General features: G+C 47.6%; 1 protein-coding gene across 1 annotated transcript in view; it reads right to left on the bottom strand.

Moving 5' to 3' along the window:
* hormad1 (HORMA domain containing 1) overlaps window positions 1-16,231 on the bottom strand; it is a 29,897-nt gene extending 13,666 nt beyond the window's left edge. The window contains exons 1-8 of the mRNA XM_078431840.1: window positions 16,199-16,231; window positions 14,544-14,688; window positions 12,999-13,062; window positions 8,966-9,002; window positions 7,759-7,779; window positions 7,634-7,663; window positions 3,955-4,022; window positions 2,074-2,225 (exon numbers count right to left, since the gene is read on the bottom strand). Of these exons, the coding sequence (XP_078287966.1) occupies window positions 2,074-2,225; window positions 3,955-4,022; window positions 7,634-7,663; window positions 7,759-7,779; window positions 8,966-9,002; window positions 12,999-13,062; window positions 14,544-14,688; window positions 16,199-16,231 (550 nt within the window). The remainder of the gene's footprint in view (window positions 1-2,073; window positions 2,226-3,954; window positions 4,023-7,633; window positions 7,664-7,758; window positions 7,780-8,965; window positions 9,003-12,998; window positions 13,063-14,543; window positions 14,689-16,198) is intronic.
* Between the last annotated feature and the right edge of the window lie 9,439 nt (window positions 16,232-25,670).

Genomic DNA, 25,670 nt, shown 5'->3' with positions numbered 1-25,670 from the left:
CTCCGACCACATTTTGACTCCCATTCCCAGTCTGACCTTTCTGTCATGGGCCTCCTCCAGTGCCATAGTGAGGCCCACCAGAAATTGGAGGAACAGCACCTCATATTTCGCCTGGGCAGTTTGCAGCCCGGTGGTATGAACATCGACTTCTCCAACTTGAGATAGTCCCTCTGTCCCTCTCTTCCCCTCCCCCTTCCCAGATCTCCCTCTATCTTCCTGTCTCCACCTATATCCTTCCTTTGTCGCGCCCCCCTGACATCAGTCTGAAGAAGGGTCTCGACCCGAAATGTCGCCCATTCCTTCTCTCCCGAGATGCTGCCTGACCTGCTGAGTTACTCCAGCATTTTGTGAATAAATTCCTTCGATTTGTATCAGCATCTGCAGTTATTTTCTTATTCTATAAGATCACCCCTCATCTTCCTGCGCTCCAAGAGATAAAGTCCTAGCCTGCCCAACCTCTCTCCCTACAGCTCAGGCCCTCGAGTCCTGGCTACATCCTCATATCATCTTATGGGCGAATGGGTCCCTTTCATTTTAGTCTGCCAGACATCTTTCCATTCACACAACCCCTCTGCCCACCCTCACCCTCATCCTGCCCGTGCACCTGAGTTTAGTTTAGAAATACAGCGTGGAAACAGGCCCTTCGCCCCTCTGAGTCCGCGCCGACCTGCAATCACCCCGTACACTAGTTCTAACACACACTAGGGACAATTAGACATAGAAAATAGGTGCAGAAGGAGGCCATTCGGCCCTTCGAGCCAGCACCGCCATTCATTGTGATCATGCCTGATCGTCCACAATCAGTAACCCGTGCCTGCCTTCTCCCCATATCCCTTGATTCCACTAGCCCCCTAGAGCTCTATCTAACTCTCTCTTAAATCCATCCGTATACCAGCTCAATCCTACACACTAGGGACAAATTAGAATTTACAGAAGCCAATTAACCCGCCAAACCTACATGTCTTTAGGAAAAGGAAAAGTTAGGAAAAGGGGACGTACAACGAGATCTGGGTGTCCTAGTGCATCAGTCACTGAAAGGAAGCGTGCAGGTACAGCAGGCAGTGAAGAAAGCCAATGGAATGTTGGCCTTCATAACAAGAGGAGTTGAGTATAGGAGCAAAGAGGTCCTTCTGCAGTTGTACAGGGCCCTAGTGAGACCGCACCTGGAGTACTGTGTGCAGTTTTGGTCTCCAAATTTGAGGAAGGATATTCTTGCTATTGAGGGCGTGCAGCGTAGGTTTACTAGGTTAATTCCCGGAATGGCGGGACTGTCATATGTTGAAAGGCTGGGGCGACTAGTCTTGTATACACTGGAATTTAGAAGGATGAGAGGAGATCTTATCGAAACGTATAAGATTATTAAGGGGTTGGACACGTTAGAGGCAGGAAACATGTTCCCAATGTTGGGGGAGTCCAGAACCAGGGGCCACACAGTTTAAGAATAAGGGGTCGGCCATTTAGAAATGAGATGAGGAAAAACTTTTTCAGTCAGAGAGTTGTGAATCTGTGGAATTCTCTGCCTCAGAAGGCAGTGGAGGCCAATTCTCTGAATGCATTCAAGAGAGAACTAGATAGACCTCTTAAGGATAGCGGAGTCAGGGGGTATGGGGAGAAGGCAGGAACGGGGTACTGATTGAGAATGATCAGCCAGGATCACATTGAATGGCGGTGCTAGCTCGAAGGGCCGAATGGCCTCCTCCTGCACCTATTGTCTATTGTGATCATGCCTGATCGTCCACAATCAATAACCCGTGCCTGCCTTCTCCCCATATCCCTTTATTCCACTAGCCCCTAGAGCTCTATCTAACTCTCTCTTAAATCCATCCATATACCAGCTCAACCCTACACACTGGGCACAAATTACAATTTACAGAAACCAATTCACCCGCAAACCTACAGGTCTTTGCGATGCGGGAGGAAGCCCACGCAGGTCACGAGGAGAGCGTACAAACTCCACCCGAGGTCAGGAATGAACCTGGGTCTGTGGCGCTGTGAGGGGGCAACTCTACTGCTGCGCCGCCGTGCCCAGGTCAGAATGGGAACCCAGGTCTCTGGCGCTGTGAGGCAAGTTACCTTCGTCGTAGTAGGTGAGCTTCATCTTCAGGCAGATGTCGTTGGGCAAGGGCCCCAGGCTCTGCATCAGGACGTAGAGCCTGCGGATGAGAAGGATGCTCGTCCTCTTTGTGTCCGAGCAGTTGACAGTGGAACGGATCTTCCCGTTGTTGCTGGACACGAGTCAAGAAAGTCATACTGTCACCAACACTCCAACAACAAAACCCTTACTTGCAAAAACACAACAGACATCTAGAGATATTTAGGGCAGCGGTGGAATTGCTGCCTTACAGCGCCAGAGACCCAGGTTTGATCCTGACTACGGGTGCCTGCCTGTGCGTTCTCCCCGTGACCTATTTGGGTTTTCTCCAGGATCTCCGGTTTCCTCCCACACTCCAAGCAAAGAGGTCTTTCTGCAGTTGTACAGGGCCCTAGTGAGACCGCACCTGGAGTACTGTGTGCAGTTTTGGTCTCCAAATTTGAGGAAGGATATCCTTTCCATTGAGGGCGTGCAGCGTAGGTTCACGAGGTTAATTCCCGGAATGGCGGGACTGTCGTATGTTGAAAGACTGGAGCGACTAAGCTTGTATACACTGGAATTTAGAAGGATGAGAGGGGATCTTATCGAAACTAATAAGATTATTAAGGGGTTGGACACGTTAGAGGCAGGAAACATGTTCCCAATGTTGGGGGAGTCCAGAACCAGAGGCCACAGTTTAAGAATAAGGGGTAGGCCATTTAGAACAGAGATGAGGAAAAACGTTTTCAGTCAGAGAGTTGTAAATCTGTGGAATTCTCTGCCTCAGAAGGCAGTGGAGGCCAATTCTCTGGATGCATTCAAGAGAGAGCTAGATAGAGCTCTTAAGGATAGCGGAGTCAGGGGGTATGGGGAGAAAGCAGGAACGGGGTACTGATTGAGAATGATCAGCCATGATCACATTGAATGGCGGTGCTGGCCCGAATGGCCTGCTCCTGCACCTATTGCCTATTGTTTATTGTCCAAAGACGTTCAGGTTAGTAGGTAATTCAGGTCTGTATAATTGTAAATTGTCCCGAGTGTGTGTCGAACAGTGTAAATGTACACACTGGTCGGCACGGATCCAGTGGGCCGAAGGGCCTGTTTCCTCGCTGTATCTCTAAACTAAACTAAGATACAGCATGGAAACAGGTTATTTGGCCCGCCGAGTCCTCTTCGACCATCGATCACCCCATACACAAGCTCCATCCTACACAAGAGGGACAAATTACAATTTACAGAAGCCAATTAACCCGCAAACCTACAAGTGTGGGGGGAAACCAGAGCACCCGGAGAAAACCCACACGGTCAAAGGGAGAACGTACAAACTCCGTACAGACAGCACCCGTAGTCAGGATCAAACCCGGGTCTCTGGTGCTTTGGGGCATCAGCTCTACCCGCTGCGCCACCGTGCCGCCCAAAGTTCAATATATATAAACAATGCAGCCACATCTAATTTTGCATGGCGTTACATTCAATGAAAAGCAGCGCGTATCTCAAAACCGGGTAAATTAAACATATTCTTGCCTTAAGAACGAACGTAAATGGTACAGGTTAGGGGAAAAGTCATATAATAGTCTACATCACACAATAATGAGAGTTTGATACTGCTCTTAGGGCTAACGGAATCAAGGGATATGGGGAGAAAGCAGGAACAGGGTACTGATTCTGGATAATCAGCCATGATCATACTCGAAGAGCCGAATGACCTAATCCGCACCTATTTCCTATGTTTCTAAAAAGTCATTGTTTATAGACAATAGGTGCAGGAGTAGGCCATTCGGCCCTTCGAGCCTGCTCCACCTGCATGCTTACTTTCAGTGACAGATGTACAAGCACACCCAGGTCTCATTGCACCTCCCCGTTTCCAAAAATTTAGAGACTACCTTGTAAAATCCATCGAGGGTCCGTCTTTCATGTATTTGAACTTGAACTGGTAACATTCAGTTACTGTCTGGAATGGAAACAAAGGCAATGAATTAATGCTTGACAAAGCTTTATCTGGAGTGGGATAGTGTTCAGCAAACCATTAGAGTTCCTTACCACAACAAAGAGGCTTCTGCTAAGACACAGTTCCACTAGTTATGAAAGGGGTGGCTGCTATATAGACACCAGCTGGCAGCAGTAACATGGTTAGAGACATAGAAAATAGGTGGAGGACGAGGCCATTTGGCCCTTCGAGCCAGCAGCGCCATTCATTGTGATCATGGCTGATCATCCACAATCAGTAGCCCGTGCCTTTCTTCTCCCCCTATCCCTGGATTCCGCTAGCCCCTAGAGCTCTATCTAACTCGGTTTTAAATCCATCCAGTGAATTGGCCTCCACTGCCCTCTGTGGCAGAGAATTCCACAAATTCGCAACTCTCTGGGTGAAAAGGTTTTTTCTCGCCTCAGTTTCAAATTTTCAGTCCTTTATTCTTAGACTGTGTGTGGCCCCTGGTTCTGGACTCCCCCAACATTGGCAACATTTTTCCTGCATCTAGCTTGTCCAGTCCTTTCATAATTGTATACATCTCTTTAAGATCTCCTCTCATCCTTCTAAACTCCAGCGAATATAAGCCCAGTCTTTCCAATCTTTCCTCATATGACAGTCCCGCCACCCCATGGATTAACCTGGTGAACCTACGCCCATCTCTTTAAGATCTCCTCTCATCCTTCTAAACTCCAGCGAATACAAGACCAGTCTTTCCAATCTTTCCTCATATGACAGTCCTGCCACCCCGAGGATTAACCTGGTGAACCTACGCTGCACTGCCTCAATCGCAAGGACGTCCTTCCTCAAATTAGGAGACCAAAACTGCACACAATACTCCGAATGACCTTCTGAATGCGGAGTCTTTTACCCAGAGTAGGAGAATGAAGAACCAGACAACAGAGGTTTAAGGTAAACCACATCTGCAGTTCCTTTATATTTACCAAAATTGGAGGAGTTGCAGAGAGGATGGCTGTCAGAAGATGCCGCTACGATTTAAACCAGCATCTGCAGTTCCTTCCTACACAGAAGACACAGCGGACTGTAGACCAGCTTGGTCAGGCCGTGGTCAGGCCGTATTTAAGATTATTGTGTTCAGTTTTGGTCACCCTGTTATAGAAAAGATGTTTTTCTGGGTGTCTTAGTGCATCAGTCGCTGAAAGGAAGCATGCAGGTACAGCAGGCAGTGAAGAAAGCCAATGGAATGTTGGCCTTCATAACAAGAGGAGTTGAGTATAGGAGCAAAGAGGTCCTTCTGCAGTTGTACCGTGGCCCTAGTGAGACCGCACCTGGAGTACTGTGTGCAGTTTTGGTCTCCAAATTTGAGGAAGGATATTCTTGCTATTGAGGGCGTGCAGCGTAGGTTTACTAGGTTAATTCCCGGAATGGCGGGACTGTCATATGTTGAAAGACTGGAGCGACTAGGTTTGTATACACTGGAATTTAGAAGGATGAGAGGGGATCTTATCGAAACGTATAAAATTATTAAGGGGTTGGACACGTTAGAGGCAGGAAACATGTTCCCAATGTTGGGGGAGTCCAGAACCAGGGGCCACAGTTTAAGAATAAGGGGTGGGCCATTTAGAACGGAGATGAGGAGAAACTTTTTTAGTCAGAGAGTTGTGAATCTGTGGAATTCTCTGCCTCAGAGGGCAATGGAGGCCAATTCTCTGAATACATTCAAGAGAGAGCTAGATAGAGCTCTTAAGGATAGCGGAGTCAGGGGGTATGGGGAGAAGGCAGGAACGGGGTACTGATTGAGAATGATCAGCCATGATCACATTGAATGGCGGTGCTGGCTCAAAGGGCCGAATGGCCTTCTCCTGCACCTATTTTCTATTGTCTATTCTATTGTCATATATTGTTGTCGAGTGGAAAGGGTGCAGAGAAGATTTACGAGGGTGTTGTCAGTACTCGGGGGCCTGAGCTATAGGGAGAGGTTGGGCAGGCTAGCACTTTATTCCATGGAGCGCAGGAGGATGAGGGGTGATCTTATAGAGGTGTATAAAATTAATAGGGGAATAGATAGGATAGATGCACAGAATCTTTTGCCCAGAGTAGGAGAACCAACCACCAGAAGACATAAGCTTAAGACAAGGGGGGGGGGCGGGGGGGGGAAGAGTTAATAGGAACCTGAGGGGTATCCTTTTTCACACGAAGTGTGGTGGGTGTATGGAACGAGCTGCCAGAGGAGGTAGTTGAGGCAGGGACTATCACATTTAAGAAAGATTTAAACCGGTACATGGATAGGACAGGTTTGGAGGGTTGTGGACCAAACGCAGGCAGGTGGGACTAGTGTAGATGGGACAGGTGTAGGAAAAAAAACTGCAGGTGCTGGTTTAAATCGAAGGTAGACACAAAATGTTGGAGTAACAGCGGGTCAGGCAGCATCTCGGGAGTGAAGGAATGGGTGATGTTTCGGCTCTTCAGACTGATTGGGGAGGGGACGGGACAAAGATACAAAGTAGTCAGATTCAGGAAGACTAGTAGGAGAACTGGGAAGGGGGAGGGAATAGAAAGGGAAAGCAATGGCTATCTGAAGTTAGAGAAGTCAATGTTCATACCGCTGGGGTGTAAACTACCCAAGCGAAATATGAGGTGCTGTTCCTCCAATTTGCGCTGGGCCTCACTCTGACAATGGAGGAGGCCCAGGACATAATGGTCAGTGTGGGAGTGGGAAGGGGAGTTAAAGTGCTGAGCCACCGGGAGATCAAGTAGGTTAAGACGGACTGAGCGGAGGTGTTCTGTAGATGGGACATGTTGGTCAGCGTGGGAAAGTTGGGCCGAAGGGCCTGTTTCCACACTCTATGACTCTCTATAAGTGGTGCTATGATATCTAAAAGGCATTGCTGTGTGACGAAGGGCCCCGACCTATCAAGGGATGCTGCCTGACCCGTTGTGTTACTCCAGCACTTTGCCTCTTGCCTTGCTGTGGGTTAGATTCCTCAAGGACAGAATGGTAGAAATTTACCCCACGCCTCCGGTCCATACACCGATGAGCCAAAACATTATGACCACTGACAGGCGAAGTGAATAACATTGATTATCTTGTTACCACAGCACCTGTCAAGGGGTGGGATATATTAGGCAGCAAGTGAACAGTCAGTTCTTGAAGTTGACGTGTTGGATGCAGGGGAACTGGGCAGGAGTAAAGACCTGAGCGACTTTGACAAGGGCCAAATAGTTCTGGCCAGACGACTGGGTCAGAGCATCTCTGAAACGGCAAGGCTTGTGGGGTGCTCCCGGTCAGCGGTGGCGAGTACCTACCAACAGTGGTTCGAGGAGGGACGAACCACAAACCGGCGACAGACAGGGTGTTGGGCGCCCAAGGCTCATCGATTCGCGAGGGCAACGAAGGCTATCCCGTCTGGTCCGAATCGACAGAAGGTCGACTGTGGCACAAGTCACAGAAAATTTTAATGGTGGTAACGGGAAGAATGTGTCACAATACACACTGCATCGCACCCTGCTGCGTATGGGGCTATACACGGAGGACCAACAGCATATTGGGCAGGTGGTCAGAATGTTTTGGCTCATCAGGTCATAATGTTTTGGCTGATCACTGCCGTCTACTAGTCAAAGTATTTAAATACCTGGCAGTCCGCATCCTGGTTTGTGTAGATCTGAAAATAAAGGGGAAAGTCTCACGTAAATAAACCACCAACGAGAGATAGAAGGAACAAATAATGAAAATCGCCAAAGTTAGTAAACTACTCACGGCCAAAATCAGCATCCGCAGCTGTTGGAAGGAAAAGATATGTTTTAAAAGCGATTAAAACGGTGATCTTTGCTGACTTGCTGAAGATAATAAGCCTTTATTTTAGGCCGGAAACTTTAGTAATACAGCGTGGAAACAGGCCCTTCAGCCCACCGAGTCCACGCCGACCAGCGATCATCCCGTACATTAGCGCTATCCTACACACTAGGGACAACTGTAGTTCAACAATGACTTCGCCCCTAGAGCTCAATAGACAATAGGTGCAGGAGGAGGCCATTCGGCCCTTTGGCCCTTCGAGCCATTCAATGTGAACATGGCTGATCATTCTCAATCAGTTCCCCGTTCCTGCCTTCTCCCCATACCCCCTGACTCCGCTATCCTTAAGAGCTCTATCTAGCTCTCTCTTGAATGAATTCAGAGAATTGGCCTCCACTGCCTTCTGAGGCAGAGAATTCCACAGATTCACAACTCTCTGACTGAAAACGTTTTTCCTCATCTCCGTTCTAAATGGCCTACCCCTTATTCTTAAACTGTGGCCCCTTGTTCTGGACTCCCCCAACATTGGGAACACATTTCCTGCCTTTAACGTGTCCAACCTGCCTCTAACGTGTCATGCCGATAAGCGATCACCCCATACTCACGCACTATCCTACACACGAGGGAGAATATATCCTGGGTGCTCCGGTTTTTAATATATTCCTTTATTCGTCCCACTCGGGGAACTTTTACAATTTGTAGTTGTAGTTCAGTCTGCTGAAGGGTCTCGACCTGAAACGTCACCCATTCCTTCTCTCCCGAGATGCTGCCTGACCCGCTGAGTTACTCCAGCATTTTGTGTCTACCTTCGATTTAAACCAGCGTCGGCAGTTTTTTCCCGACACAATTGTAATTCAGTATGGTTTCGAGATACAGCGTGGAAACTGACTCTTCGGCCCACCGGGTCCGCGCCGACCAGCGATCACCAGCTCTATCCTACACACGAGGGACAATTTACAGAAGCCAATGAACCTACAAACCTGGATGCGTTCGAGTGTGGGTGGAAACCGGAGCACCCGGGAAACATTGTCCCTAGTGCGTAGGATAAGTGCTAGTGTATGAGGTGATCGCTTATCGGCATGAACTCTAGGGGTGAAGTCAGTCAGCGTTTCCACGCTGTATTTCTACACTCTACTCGCGAGCTTCTAAAAAAGATCAACACATAACTTACGTATTTCTTCTGCAACGCGTCATAACATCCCATCATCCTACACAAAGCAGAATAACACGCAATAAATAAAGCGCTGATGGACACATTTGTTTTAAATGGTTACTGGTAGATCTGTGCACATTGGTTATAATGCAATTGGTAATGAGGACACTATTTGTACTACGCTGGCCGATTTTGTCATATCGCGATTTCGATCAGGAATTAGAGAACCACTTAGAAGTCACTTTGAAAATTGACAAGCAGAAAATGAATGAATGAATGTATAAATATTGGCCAAGTATGCACATACAAGGAATGTGCCTGGGTGCTCCGCTCACAAATGACAACACAAACATACAGTTAACAATGTAGAATAAAGCATAAACACATCAAAACAATAAGGATACACCATTACGGTCTAAACATGTGGGTGAAAATAAACCAGAAAAAAAAGAAACTAGACTTTGATTATTGAGTAGAACTATCACTCGTGGAAAAAAAGCTGTTTTTATGTCTAGCTGTGGCTGCTTTGACAGTCCAGAGTCGCCTTCCAGAGGGAAGTGCTTCGAAGAGTTTGTGGCCAGGGTGAGAGGGGTCAGAGGTGATCTTGCCCGCTCGCTTCCTGGCCCTTGCAGTGTACAGTTCGTCAATGGGGGGAAGGTTGCAGCCAACAACCTTCTCAGCTGTGCGAACGATCCGTTGCAGCCTCCGGATGTCGTGCTTGGTGGCTGAGCCAAACCAGACCGTGATGGAGAAGGTGAGGACGGACTCAATGATAGCAGTGTAGAATTGGTCCATCGTTGCCTGTGGCAGATTGTGTTTCCTCAGTTGCCGATGGAAGTACGTCCTCTGTTGAGCCTTTTTGACTGTGGAGTCGATGGTGGCCCCACATTTAAGGTCCCTGGAGATGATGGTTCCAAGGAACTTAAATGAAAAAAAGCTCTCTTGGGAAAAACAATCAAGAGAATAAAAACTGTTTCCATGTAACCTCTTCCGCGCAGTAATCAGACACCACTGTCTCTTCTGTTTAACCATGGGAGATCATAGAAATTGACAAGCAATTGCTTCTATTGACACTTGTGCAATAATTTTGCATTAAACATAACATAGTGCCTTTAGTATTTTCTGCTTGCAGTAACAAAAATAACAGTTATTAACAATGCATTTTCTTTTGGAAATACTGCAAGGCTGAACCGTTCTTGCTCCTAACCCCCTTTTCCGCATTGAAACAAAAATGTTTTATACCCCAATTTTCTATAACACAAGGTTTTTTAGATTTTTTTTTAGATTTAGATTTAGAGATACAGCGCGGAAACAGGCCCTTCGGCCCATCGGGTCCGCGCCGCCCAGCGATCCCCGCACATTAACACTATCCTACACCCTAGGGACAATTTTTACATTTGCCCAGCCAATTAACCTACACACCTGTACGTCTTTGGAGTGTGGGAGGAAACCGAAGATCTCGGAGAAAACCCACGCAGGTCACGGGGAGAACGTACAAACTCCGTACAGACGGCGCCCGTAGTCAGGATCGAACCTGAGTCTCCGGCGCTGCATTCGCTGTAAGGCAGCAACTCTACCGCTGCGCCACCGTGCCGCTCTTTTCTTAGGAATATAGTTTCTTAGGAATATAACTATCATGTAATGGTAGAACTGGCAGTGATAGATAGAACTACCTGTGACTATAGGAAAGATGTTGTCAAGCTGGAAAGAGTGCAGAGAAGATTTACGAGGATGCTGTCTGGTCTCGAGGGGCCAGGAGGATGAGCAGGGGGATGAGGGGTGATCTTAGAGAGGTGTCTACGTTCATGAACGGAATTAATAGAGAAAATGCAGTCTTTTACTCAGAGTAGGGGAACCAGAGGTCATAGGTTTAGGTTGAGGGGGGCAAAGATTTAATATCATAAGGTCATAGGTGGCAGGAGTAAAATTAGGCCATTCGGCCCATCAAGCCTACTCCGCCATTCAATCATTGCTGATCCATCTCTCCCTCCTAGCCCCATTCTCCTGCCTTTTCCCCATAACCCCTGACACCTGTACTAATCAAGAATCTATCTGTCTCTGCCTTAACAATATCCTCTGACTTGGCCTCCACAACCTTCTGTGGCAAAGAATTCCACAGATTCACCACCCTCTGAGTAAAGAAAGTTCTCGTCATCTCCATTCTTAAAGAACGTCCCTAATTCCGAGGCGGTGCCCTCTGGTCCTAGAGTCTCCCGCTCGTGGAAACATCCTCTCCACATCCACTCTATCCAAGCCTTTCACTATTCTGTACATTTCAATGAGGTCCCCCCTCATTCTTCTAAACTCCAGTGAATACAGGCCCAGTGCCGTCACACGCTAACCTAAGGAGTATCTTTTTTACACAAAGGGTGGAGGGTGTATGGAACGAGCTGCCGGAGGTGAGGCAAGTACTATCATCACGTTTAAGAGACATTTGGACAGGTACATGGATAGGATAGGTTTAAAGAGTTAGCCAAGGGCCAAGCACGGGCCGGTGGGACTAGTGTAGATGGGGCATGTTGGTCAATGTGGGCAAATTGGATCGAAAAGTCTGTTTCCACGCTGTAATGCTAAACTAATCTAAACTAAACTCAGTGTTAATCCCTGTGTACACTTGGCTGCCATCTCATTTCTTTGACTTCCAACTGTCTGCACTCCTACAATTCCGACTCTCTTGGTCACCCCCTATTTCTGCTGTTCTGCCTTTGGCAGCAATTCCGTGGGACTCCTGAGCTCTGGAATTCCCTCCTTTATGCCCTCTGCCCCATTCCCCATCTCCTTTATGGTTCTTAGAAACATAGAACATAGGTGCAGGAGAAGGCCATTTGGCCCTTCAAGTCAGCACCGCCATTCATTGTGATCGCGGCTGATCATCCACAATCAGTAACCCGTGCCTGCCTTCTCCCCATATCCCTTGATTCCGCTAGCCCCTAGAGCTCTATCGAACTCTCTTTTAAATTCATCAAGTGAATTTGCCTCCACTGCCCTCTGTGGCAGAGAATTCCACACATTCACAACTCTCTGGGTGAAAATGTTTTTTCTCATCTCAGTTTTAAATGGCCTCCCCTGTATTCTTAGACTGTGTGGCCCCTGGTTCTGGACTCCCCCAACATTGGGAACATTTTTCCTGCATCTAGCTTGTCCAGTCCTTTCATAATTTTACACGTCTCTATAAAATCCCCTCTCATCCTTCTAAACTCCAGTGAAGCCCAGTCTTTCCAATCTTTCCTCATATGACAGTCCCGCCATCCCGGGAATTAACATGGTGATCTGGAATTAACATGGTAACCTACGCTGCACTGCCTCAATAGCAAGGACGTCCGTCCTCAAAATAGGAAACTACAACTGCTTCTTAAAACATCCTTCTTTGACAGGGCATTTGGTCGAGTACCTTTCTAATTAGTTAAGGTTCTCGTTTAAGAGAGAGAGCTGGATAGAGCTCTTAAGGATAGCGGAGTCAGGGGGTATGGGGAGAAGGCAGGAACGGGGTACTGATTGAGAATGATCAGCCATGATCACATTGAATGGCGGTGCTGGCTCGAAGGGCCGAATGGCCTCCTCCTGCACCTATTGTCTATTGTCTATTGTTTAGTTTAGCTTAGTTCGGATATAGAGTGTGGAAACAGGCCCTTCAGCCCACCGAGTCCCCTCCGACCAGCGATCCCCTGTTCACTATAGTTCTATGCTATCCCACTTTCTCATCTGCTCCCGAAACACCAGGGATCATTTACAGCGGGCCAATTAACCCACAAACCCACACGTGTTTGGGATGTGGGAGGAAACCAGAGCACCCGGAGGAAACCCACACGGTCAGAGGGAGAACGTGCGTGCTCAGCACAGATCAGGATCGAACCCGGGTTTATGGTGCTGTGAGGCAGCAGCTCCACCAACTGTGACGCCCCAAATTTTGACTGATTGATTGATTGATTTATGGCTTGACAAATGTCTGGAATATTTTACGACTTTAAACGCACGAAAGAAAGGACAGATAGTGCGACCGAAGATTCATCTGTATTTTTGGATTTTACAATCAGGGACAAACGCAACGAACCATTTCACGATCTGTGATGATCCAGGGCAGCTATCGTCTTCCCGTAGGATTTTTACACAAAGGTCTGAGGAGAAAATTAACAAAGAACATGTTTAGACCAACAGTAGCACTGGAAAAATTAATGAGCAAGAGAATAAAACAAGTTGAACCCTTCGGTGGTCTGTTGCCTTGTGCGGCACGGTGGCGCAGCGGTAGAGTTGCTGCCTTACAGCGAATGCAGCGCAGGAGACTCAGGTTCGATCCTGACTACGGGCGCCGTCTGTACGGAGTTTGTACGTTCTCCCCGCGACCTGCATGGGTTTTCTCCGAGATCTTCGGTTTCCTCCCACACTCCAAAGGCGTACAGGTATGTAGGTTAATTGACTGGGTAAATGTAAAAATTGTCCCTAGTGTGTGTAGGATAGTGTTAGTGTGCGAGGATCGCTGGGCGGCGCGGACTCGGTGGGCCGAAGGGCCTGTTTCCGCGCTGTATCTCTAAATCTAAATCTAAAATAATCCAAAAAAAAATTAGCCTCTCAATCCTATTTAGTTTGGTTTAGAAAAACAGCGCGGAAACAGGCCCTTTGGCCCACCGATTCCACGCCAACCAGCGATCCCCGCACACGATTGCTATCTCATACACACGAGGGACCATTTACAATTATACCAAGCCAATTAACCTACAAACCTGTACGTCTTTTGGATTGTGGGATGTGGAAGGAAACTAAAGCACCTGGGGAAAACCCACGGGGTCACGGGGAGAACGTACAAACTCTGTAAAGACAGCACCCATAGTCAGGATTGAACCCGGGTCTCTGGCGCTATAAGGCAGTAACTCTACTGCTGCGCCACAGTGCAGCCTTGTTCTGATTATCAACCCTCTTTTATATCCATATCCCTTAATACGTTAGTTAACAAAACGTCTTGATATCAGATTTAAACGTGGGTATTCAAAAAGTCACAAAGTGTGGAGCAACTCAGCGGGTCAGGTAGCATCAGTGAAGAACAGGGGTAGGTTACGTTTCGGGTCAAGACTCTTGTTTAGACAGCCTGCAAATGCTGGTTAATACACAAAAGGACACAAAGTATGTAGGAAAAGAAACTGCAGATGCTGGTTTAAATCGAAGGTATACACAAACTGCTGGAGTAACTGAGCGGGTCAGGCAGCATCTCGGGAGAGAAGGAATGGGTGACGTTTCGGGTCGAGACCCTTCTTCAGACTGATGTCGGGGAGAGGGCGGGTCAAAGATAGACAATAGACAATAGGTGAAGGAGTAGGCCATTCGGCCCTTCGAGCCAGCACCACCATTCAATGTGATCATGGCTGATCATAGAATGTAGTCGGAGACAGGAAGACAAGTGGGAGAACTGGGAAGGGGGAGGGGATAGAGAGGGAAAGCAGGGACGACCTGAAGTTAAGGACACAAAGTGCTGGAGTAACTGAGCGGGTCAGGCAGCATCCGGGGAGAAGATGGATAGTTGATGATTGGGGTCGATACCCTTCTTCAGAATGTCTTAATGCCATGAACGTTTCAATCTAATCACCCCATAACCTCCGCTGCTTACCTTCCAGGTATCGCGTGCCGTAGGCATGCTCAGGAAATAGTCCTCTAAGGTAGGTGATGCAGGAGATTGCCACTGCCAGCAGGCGTTTCACGAGGACAAGTGACTGATGCTCCGTGCCTACTTTGCTGGGGAACATGGCTGCACTCTTCCACACAGATGTAAAACAAACATGAGAATGACGATCATGTTAGCGGGGCCTTATAACCACTAAATGTTATCCCCTTCTCCAGTCAGAGTGTAACAGTGTGAAAACAGGCCCTTCTGGCCCAACTTGCCCACACCAGCCAGCATGTCCCAGCTACACAAGTGCCACCTGCCCGTGTTTGATCCATATCCCTCCAAACCTGTCCTATCCATGTACCTGTCTAACTGCTTCCTAAATGTTGGGATAGTCCCAGCCTCAACTACCTCCTCCGGCAGCTCGTTCCATACACCCATCACCCTTGTGTGAAAAAGTTACCCCTCAGATTCCTATTAAATCTTTTCCCCTCCACCTTAAACCTATGTCCTCCGGTCTACGATTCCCCTACTCTGGGTAAAAGACTGTGCATCTACCCAATCTATTCCTCTGATGATTTTGTACACCTCTATAAGATCTCCCCTCATCCTCCTGCGCTCCATGGAATAGAGTCCCAGCCTACTCAACCTCTCCTTATAGCTCACACCCTCTGGTCCTGGCAATATACACCTCCATAAGATCAATTATACACCTCTATAAGATCATCCTGTATCTCCCGTATCGATCCTGGCTAAGTCCTGTACGGAGTTTGTACGTTCTCTCTGTGACTCGTGGGTTTTCCCCTGGGTGCTCTGGTTTCCTCCCACACTCTTAAAGATTAAATGTCTTCGGTAAAATTGTAAATTGTCTCTTGTGTAGGATAGTGCTAGTGATCGCTGGTTGGTGCGGACTCAGTGGGCCGAAGCTCATGTTTTTGCGCTGTAGCTCTGAAGTAATACACCGAGATATACCTCGCTATTATGTTAGAGATACAGCGCGAATGTAGGCCCCCTCGGCCCACCGTGTCCGCGGCAACCAAAGATCCCCGCGCGCTACACGCACTAGGGGACAATTTACGTAGGAAAATAACTGCAGATGCTGCTACAAATCGGAGGTATCACAAAATGCTGGAGTAACTCAGCGGGTCAGGCAGCATCTCTGGAGAGAAGGAATGGGTGACGTTTCAGGTCGAGACCCTCACCCATTCCTTCTCTCCAGAGATGCTGCCTGGCCCACTGAGTTACTCCAGCATTTTGTGATACCTAGGGACAATTTACAATGATACCACACCAAATAACCCTACAAACCTGTGCGTCTGTGGAGTATGGAAGAAAAGTGGGAAATCCCAGAGAAAACCCACGCAGGTCAGGGGGAAGACGTACAAACGCAGCACAGATAGTCCCCATAGTCAGGGTCGAACCCGGGTCTCTGGCGCTGTAAGGCAGTAACTCTCCCGCTGCTCCACCTTACACATGGGAGGTATTTATTCACAAAATGCTGGAGTAACTCAGCAGGTCAGGCAGCATCTCAGGAGAGAAGGAATGGGGTCGAGACCCTTCTTCAGACTTACACATGGGAGGACTGATTTCTTGTCTCTTATATCGGAGCTTACAAACCTGTGAGCAGTGGCTTTGAATCAATAAAATTTAAACTGTACCACAGCATTCTTAGTCGTCTGGACAACTGCCATTGTTGCGTGGAGGTCTGCCTCACGAGTATGATTTTAGAAGCCTTTGCGACTGTGGAACACCTGCAAACATAGCCAACAACACAGCTCAGGAACTGGCCCCTCAGCCCAAACCCACCAATTACACCAACCCCATTTTATGCAACGCGCATTCACCGTCAAATGCGGCAGCACACAGTGGCGCAGCTGGTAGAGTTACTGCCTCACAGTGCCAGAGACCCGGGTTCCATCCTGACCTCGGGCACAGTCTGTGCATGGAGTTTACACCTTCTCCCCGTGACCACGTGGGTTTAGACAATAGGTGCAGGAGGAGGCCATTCGGAACCTTCGAGCCAACACCACCATTCAATGTGATCATGGCTGATCATTCTCAATCAGTACCCCGTTCCTGCCTTCTCCCCATACCCACTGACTCCGCTATCCTTAAGAGCTCTATCTAGCTCTCTTTTGAATGCATTCAGAGAATTGGCCTCCACTGCCTTCTGAGGCAGAGAATTCCACAGATTCACAACTCTCTGACTGAAAAAGTTTTTCCTCATCTCAGTTCTAAATGGCCTACCCCTTATTCTTAAACTGTGGCCCCTGGTTCTGGACTCCCCCAACATTGGGAACATGTTTCCTGCCTCTAACGTGTCCAACCCCTTAATAATCTTATACGTTTCGATAAGATCTCCTCTTATCCTTCTAAATTCCAGTGTATACAAGCCTAGTCGTTCCAGTCTTTCAATATATGACAGTCCCGCCATTCCGGGAATTAACCTAGTAAACCTACGCTGCACGCCCTCAATAGCAAGAATATCCTTCCTCAAGAGGGTTTCGGCCCTCTTTTCCTTTCTTTCCTTCTTTCTACGAAACATCCTAGCATAGAGGGCGACTCAGTGGCGCAGCGCTGGAGTTGCTGCCTCACAGCGCCAGAGACCTAGGTTCGATCCTGACCTTGGCCACTGTCTGTGTGAGGAGCTTACACGTTCTCCCCGTGACCGCGTGGGTTTCCCCCCGGGTGCTCCAGTTTCCTCCCACGACCCAAAGACATGTAGGTTTGTAAAAAAAACTGCAGGTGCTGGTTAAAATCGAAGGTAGACGCACAATGCTGGAGTAACTCAGCGGGTCAGGCAGCATCTCGGGACAGAAGGAATGGGTGACATTTCGGGAAACGTCACCCATTCCTTCTCTCCCGAGGTGCTGCCTGACCCGCTGAGTTACTCCAGCATTATGTGTCTACCTTAGGTTTGTTTGTAGGTTAATTATGGAGACACAAGAGACTGCAGATATTGAAATCTTGAGCAAAACACAAAGCACAGGAGGAAGTCAGCGGGTCAGGCAGCATTTGATAATTTTGGGGGATTTTTAGTTTTATTATTGTCAAGTGAAAAACGTTATTTTGCGTGCTATCCAAACAGATTAGATAATACTGTACATAAATATTATCAAGTCAAACTCAAGTACAATAGGAAGCGGAGAGGAAGATACTGAGTGCAGAATATAGTTCTCAGCATTGTAGCACATCAGTACCAGAGACTGCACCACAAGTCCAATGTCCGCAATGGGGTAGAGCTGAATGGCATGTTGGCCTTCATAACGAGAGGATTTGAGTATAGGAGTAAAGAGATCCTTCTGCAGTTGTACAGCGCCCTGGTGAGAGCACATCTGGAGTATTGTGTGCAGTTTTGGTCTCCGGATTTGAGGAAGGACATCCTTGCTATTGAGGCAGTGCAGCTTAGGTTCACCAGGTTAATCCCCGTGATGGCGGGACTGTCACATGAGGAAAGATTGGAAAGACTGGGCGTGTATTCACTGGAATTTAGAAGGATGAGAGGGGATCTTATAGAGACGTATAAAATTATAAAAGGACTGGACAAGCTAGATGCAGGAAAAATGTTCCCAATGTTGGGCGAGTCCAGAACCAGGGGCTACACACAGTCTAAGAACAAAGAGCTGGCCATTTAAAACTGAGGTGAGAAAAAACGTTTCCACCCAGAGAGTTGTGAATTTGTGGGATTCTCTGCCACAGAGGGCAGTGGAGGCCGATTCACTGAATGAATTTAAAAGAGAGTTAGATAGAGCTCTAGGGGCTAGCGGAATCAAGGGATATGGGGAGAAGGCAGGCACGGGTTACTGATTGTGGATGATCAGCCATGATCACAATGAATGGCGGTGCTGGCTCGAAGGGCCAAATTGCCTCCTCCTGCATCTATTTATGTTTCTACGAATCGAACAGGAGAGGTGTCCGAGAGCTGGCGCATGGCCTCAGTGCGGTATGGGTCAGCGCGCCAGTCTACTACGGCACCCCCCTTGTCGGTGGGCTTGATGATAATGTCGGGGTTGCTGCAGAGGGAGCAGAGGGCTGTACGTTCAGAAGGGGTGAGGTTAGAGTAGGTGAAGGGAGTGGGAAAGTTGCAACGATTGATGTCACGTCGGCAGTTGGAAACAAAGAGGTCTAAAGAGGGTAGAAGGCCGCCCGGGAGTGTCCAAGAGGAGGGGGACCGGTGGTGACGGGAGAAGAGGTCATCACTGGGTGGTGAGGACTCCTTCCCATAGAGAAAGGCACGGAGGCAGAGGCGACGGAGGAGAAGCACTACGTTGTGGCGGACCCGCAACTCGCTGAAGTGAGGGCGGAGGGGAATGAAGGTGAGGCCTCTGTCGAGGACACACCGTTCCGTATCGGAAAGGGAGAAGTCAGGGGGGATGGTGAAGGCACGGCAAGGGTGGGGGTTAGGGTCAGACGAGGGCAGGGGAGTGGATGGAGGCCGAGGCGAGGTCTGGTGGAGGTTCAGAGAGGGGTGGGGGGGTGGGGCGAGGACTATTGTATGGGTACGCTGTGGTCAGGGTAACCTGGTTAAAACCAGTCTGAAGCAGTGTCTCGACCCAAACGTCACCCATTCCTCCTCTCCAGCGATGCTGCCTGTCCCGCTGAGTTACTCCAGCATTTTATGTCTACCTTCGGTAATATAATATATACTGGTAATATTAATAATAAGTATACTGGTAAGATGCCGGTAATATTAATAGTATATACACTGGTAAGATACTGGTAATATGCATTTCCTGGGTAATATTAATAATACATATACTGTATATGTATAAGTAGTGTAAGAAAATAACTGCAGATGCTGGTACAAATCGAAGGTATTTATTCACAAAATGTTGGAGTAACTCAGCAGGTCAGGCAGCATCTCGGGAGAGAAGGAATGGGCGACGTTTCGGGTCGAGACCCTTCTTCAGACATATGTATATGTATAATGTATATGTATAATGTGTTAATAATATACATAGTAAGACAATTGTTATATGATGCATACACTGGTAATAATACTTACATTGTACATTATACTGTATATGTATAAATGTGTAATGTATATGTATAATGTATTAATAATATATAGTAAGACAATTATTATATGATGCATACACTGGTAATATTAATAATACTTACACCTGGTAATCATTAACACGTTAGTTATCCAGTAAGTGGTCAGTTACATCACTGAACACCACCTTTTTGTGGTTATTTAATTAGTTAATCAGTAAACATTGGTTTCAAATTGTAAACTATTAATAATCGAAGATGAGTAAATGGTTAAGTGTTAGTTAATAGGTGTGGGTGCTGGTTAACAGCATAGTTAACTGGTAAAGTGCTGGTTAGTGGTTTACAGCTTAAATACTCGGTGAATAAACTAACCGTGGATAGCTTAAGTGTTAGCTAATAACAGTGGGCACTGGTTAAGGACATGGTTAACTGGTAAAGCAACTGATTAGTGGTTTACAGCCTAGTTTGTGAATACCCTAACAATAGATAGGTTAAGTGTTAGTTAACCAGCGCCCACTGTTATTAACATCATGGTTAACTGGTAAAGTGGTTTACAGCCTAGTTACTCGGTGAATATGCTAACTGTGGATAGGTTAAGTGTTAGTTAATAGCAATGGGCATTGGTTAACGGTATGGTTAACTGGTAAACTGCTGGTTAGTGGTTTACAGCCTAGATACTCAGTGAATCCTCTAACAATAGATAGGTAAAGTGTTAGTTAATAACAGTGGGTGCTGGTTAAGGACACGGTTAACTGGTAAAGTAACTGGTTCGTGGTTTACATCCTAGTTTGTGAGTACCCTGATGAAAGATAGGTCAAGTGTTAGTTAACCAATGCCCATTGTTATTAACAGCATGGTTAACTGGTAAAGTGGTTTACAGCCTAGTTACTCGGTGAATATGCTAACTGTGGATCGCTAAAGTGTTAGTTAATAGCAAATGGCGTTGGTTAATGGCATGGTTAACTGGTAAAGCAACTGGTAAGTGGCTTACAGCCTAGTTACTCGGTGAATACCCTAACAATAGATAGGTTAAGTGTTAGTTAATAACAGCAGGAGCTGGTTAATGGCATGGTTGAATGGTAAAGTGGTTTATAGCCTAGTTACTCGGTGAATACGCTATCTGTGGATAGATTAAGTGTTAGTTAATAACAGTGGGAGGTGGTTAACGGAATGGTCAACTGGTAAAATGGTTTACAGCCTAGTTACTCTGTGAATACCCTAACAATAGATAGGTTAAGTGTTAGTTAATAACAGTGGACGCTGGTTAACGGCATGGTTGACTGGTAAAGCGGTTTACCGCCTAGTTACTCTGTGAATACCCTAATAGATGGTTAAATGTTAGTTAATAACAGTGGATGCTGGTTAACGACATGGTTAACTGGTAAAGCTGTCTACCGCCTAGTTACTCGGTGAATACGTTAACTGTGGATAGGTTAAGTGTTAGTTAATAACAGTGGACGCTGGTTAACGACATGGTTAACTGGTAAAGCGGTTTACCACCTAGTTACTCGGTGAATACCTTAACTGTAGATAGATAATGTTCATAACCAGCGCCAGAGCGGGCGCTAGTTAAGGATAACCCGCTAACTATCGCTAGTTACCGGTCGCCGCCGCCGTTTCTCCCTCGAACTCGACGACCGGCTTCTTGCCGCCAAAAGAAGCGATCACGTGGGCCACGCCCCGGAGACCGACCAATCAGCGCCGAGTGTGACGATCACGGGGCACATGGGCGCCGCCATCTTTGAGGCAGGCAACCTCCACCTTGCCAGGATCTGGCCTCAATGGTCACAATATGGTCACAAAAGGCCAAAAGGTAGACACAAAAATGCTGGGGGTAACTCACAACAGGACAGGCAGCATCTCTGGAGAGAAGGAATGGGCGACGTTTCGGGTCGAGACGCTTCTTCAGACTAGTCCGGGGATAGGGAAACAAGAGATATATTGAATTCAAGATAGTCGGAATATTTAGTCAAGTCAAGTCATGTCAATTTTATTTGTGTAGCACATTTAAAAACAACCCACGTTGACCAAAGTGCTGTACATCAGTTCAGGTACTAAGAAACGAACATACAATGGCACACAAACATAACAGCACATACATAAACAGTTCACAGCGCCCCCTCAGAGGGCCTCAAACGCTAGGGAGTAGAAATAGGTTTTGAGCCTGGACTTAAAGGAGTCGATGGAGGGGGCAGTTCTGATGGGGAGAGGGATGCTGTTCCACAGTCTAAGAGCTGCAACCGCAAAAGCGCGGTCACCCCTGAGCTTAAGCCTAGACCGCGGGATAGTGAGTAGCCCCAAATCGGCCGACCTGAGGGACCTGGAGATAGAGTGGTGGGTTAGATTTTTTATATAGGGGGGGGGGCAAGCCCGTTTGGGGCTTTGTATGTGAATAGGAGGAGCTTGAAGTTGATTCTGTACTGTACTGGGAGCCAGTGGAGAGAGGCCAGAATCGGGGTGATGTGGTCCCTTTTACAGGACCCGTCAGGAGTCTCGCTGCGGCGTTTTGGACCAATTGCTGGCGGGACGGGGATGATTGGCTGATCCCAGTGTATGAGGAGTTGCAGTAGACCAGGCGGGAGGAAATGAATTTTAGGTAGGAAATATTATAGACAATAGACAATAGGTGCAGGAGGAGGCCATTCGGCCCTTCGAGCCAGCATCGCCATTCAATGTGATCATGGCTGATCATTCTCAATCAGTACCCCGTTCCTTCCTTCTCCCCATACCCCCTGACTCCGCTATCCTTAAGAGCTCTATCCAGCTCTCTCTTGAATGCATTCAGAGAATTGGCCTCCACTGCCTTCTGAGGCAGAGAATTCCACAGATTCACAACTCTCTGACTGAAAAAGTTTCTCCTCATCTCAGTTCTAAATGGCCTACCCATTATTCTTAAACTGTGGCCCCTTGTTCTGGACTCCCCCAACATTGGGAACATGTTTCCTGCCTCTAACGTGTCCAACCCCTTAATAATCTTATACGTTTCGATAAGATCTCCTCTCATCCTTCTAAATTCCAGTGTATACAAGCCTAGTCGCTCCAGTCTTTCAACATATGATAGTCCTGCCATTCCGGGAATTAACCTAGTAAACCTACGCTGCACGCCCTCAATAGCAAGAATATCCTTCCTCAAATTTGGAGACCAAAACTGCACACAGTACTCCAGGTGCGGTCTCACTAGGGCCCTGTACAACTGCAGAGTTCACATCACAAGATTCTGAAGAAGGGTCTCGACCCATTCCTTCTCTCCAGAGATGCTGCCTGTCCCACTGAGTTACTCCAGCATTTTGTGTCTACCTTCGATTTCAACCCGGTATCTCTAAACTCTAAACATGGATTGGATATAACATGATTAACAAATTAGGGAACACCATTTGTATAATAAGATATATAGTATAAGAAAATAACTGCAGATGCTGGTACAAATCGATTTATTCACAAAATGCTGGAGTAACTCAGCAGGTCAGGCAGCATCTCGGGAGAGAAGGAATGGGTGACGTTTCGGGTCGAGACCCTTCTTCAGACTGTATAATATTGGTTACAATTGGAACCAGTTAATAGTCATTTTTCAAATTGATAAGCAGATAAAAGCTATCTCCAGAAAAATAAGTCTAGGCGGTAAAAACCTGTTTTTTTGTGTAATGTCCCCACAGAAATCTGACACTGTAGGAAAAAAAACTGCAGATGCTAGTCTAAATCAAAGGTAGACAGCTGGAGGTGTAGATGGAGTCGATGGAAAGGAGATAGACACTAAATGCTGGAGTACCTCAGCGGGTCAGACAGCATCTCGGGAGAGAAGGAATCGGTGACGTTTTGGGTCGAGACCCTTCTACAGAGTCTGAAGAAAGGTCTCGACCGAAAACGTCACCCATTCCTTTTCTCCTGAGATGCTGCCTGACCCGCTGAGGTACTCCAGCATTTTGTGCCTACCAGCAATCTGACACTGTTGTCTCCAAAGAGCACAGTCGGTCAGATTCACCACAGATACACTTCAGACTTTACTTTGGAGATACAACATGGGTCCCTGCCGACCAGCGATCCCCGTGCACTAGTTCTAACCGGCACACACTGGGTCAGACAATTTACAGAAGCCAATTAACCTACAATTAAGGGGTTGGACACGTTAGAGACAGGAAACATGTTCCCAATGTTGGGGGAGTCCAGAACAAGGGGCCACAGTTTAAGAATAAGGGGTAGGCCATTTAGAACTGAGATGAGGAAAGACTTTTTCAGTCAGAGAGTTGTGAATCTGTGGAATTCTCTGTCTCAGAAGGAAGTGAACGCCAATTCTCTGAATGCATTCAAGAGAGAGCTGGATAGAGCTCTTAAGGATAGCGGAGTCAGGGGGTATGGGGAGAAGGCAGGAACGGGTTACTGATTGAGAATGATCAGCCATGATCACATTGAATGGCGGTGCTGGCTCGAAGGGCCGAATGGCCTCCGCCTGCACCTATTGTCTAAACTTGTACGTCTTTGGATTGTGGGAGGAAACCGGAGCACCCGGAGGAAACCCACGCGGGTCACAGGGAGAACGTACAAATTCTGTACAGACAACACCCGTGGTCGGGATCGAACCCAGGTCTCTGGCACCGCATTCGCTGTAAGGCAGCAACTCTACCGCTGCCCTGGTTACAACCAATCGTCTTTTCAGATGCCTTTATAACGGATTTCGGTTATAGCAGACGGATTTTGGTGATGGCCGCCGATGCCACTCCCCAAGGCCGGACCTACTGCCGCCACCGCCGACCCGTACCTGCGCTCCTGCTGCCCGCGGGCCGCAACCACCGACTCCGCCAATCCTTTCCAACCGACAAGCGGACGCCATTCTGGCCCATCGAGTCTATGCTGGCTCACTGAATCATCCCCACCCGTCCTCATCTTTGGACACCCCCCGTGCTTAGGGGAGAGGGTAGGGGGCCGGAGATGTCCTGGTTTGAGTTTGCTCCTGGGCCTGGCCAAAGCTGGCCATCCACGAGTCACGGCGCCACGCGGAAGAGGGCTTTGCCCGTGCCAGATGCTTGCCCCTTTTCCGCGGGTTACGTCCGTGCCCGGGTGGTGTTAGAGAGGTACATAGTTGTATGGTAGTTATTTAGTATATCTGTAAGGACTAACATTGTTGTGCAGGGACTGCAGCGTAGGTTCACTAGGTTAATTCCCGGGATGGCGGGGCTGTCGTATGTTGAAAGACTGGAGCGACTGGGCTTGTATACGCTGGAATTTAGAAGGATGAGAGGGGATCTTATTGAAACATATAAGATTATTAAGGGATTGGACAGGCTAGAGGCAGGAAACATGTTCCCAATGTTATCATATCATATCATATATATACAGCCGGAAACAGGCCTTTTCGGCCCTCCAAGTCCGTGCCGCCCAGTGATCCCCGTACATTAACACTATCCTACACCCACTAGGGACAATTTTTACATTTACATTTACCCAGCCAATTAACCTACATACCTGTACGTCTTTGGAGTGTTGGGAATGTTGGGGGAGTCCACAACCAGTCTATTGTATCTCATCTATCCAATTCCCTTCTTGATTCTCTGCAGCAATCTATTGTCTTTCACTTTCCATCAACCCCCTTTTTAGACCACATATCCACATTATGGCCCTAATGTGCTTGGAATCAAATATCTGGCAAATGGGAAAGTAATGCGGGGCATTGGCACAGATTAGGCCATTCGGCCCATCGTCTACTACGCCATTCAATCGTGGCTGATCTATCTCTCCCTCTCGACCCCATTCTCCTGCCTTCTGCCCATAACCCCTGACACCCGTACTAATCAAGAGCCTTGGTACAAAAGGACGTACCTTTAGAAAGGAGATATTTCTTCAGGTGGTGAATCTGTGGAATTCATTGCCTCAGAACGCGTTTGGAGGCCAAGTCAATAGATATTTTAACGGCGGAGATTGACAGATTCTTGATTAATACGGGTGTTAGGGGTTATGGGGAGAAGGCAGGAGAATGGGGTCGAGAGGGAGAGATAGACCAGCCATGATTGGATGGTGGAGTAGACTTGATGGGCCGAGTGGGCAGATTCTGCTCCTGTCCCTAATGAAGAGTCATATTCTGCGTCCCAGCTTCAAGGAAAACAACACAGCATTGGACACGAGACAAGTAATCAAAAATGGATT

The sequence above is a fragment of the Rhinoraja longicauda genome, chromosome 44 (genome assembly GCF_053455715.1).
Source record: "Rhinoraja longicauda isolate Sanriku21f chromosome 44, sRhiLon1.1, whole genome shotgun sequence".
In the NCBI taxonomy this organism is placed as follows: domain Eukaryota; kingdom Metazoa; phylum Chordata; class Chondrichthyes; order Rajiformes; family Arhynchobatidae; genus Rhinoraja; species Rhinoraja longicauda.
Note: the sequence above shows the minus strand (reverse complement) of the source record. Positions and strands in the feature narration are given on the sequence as shown.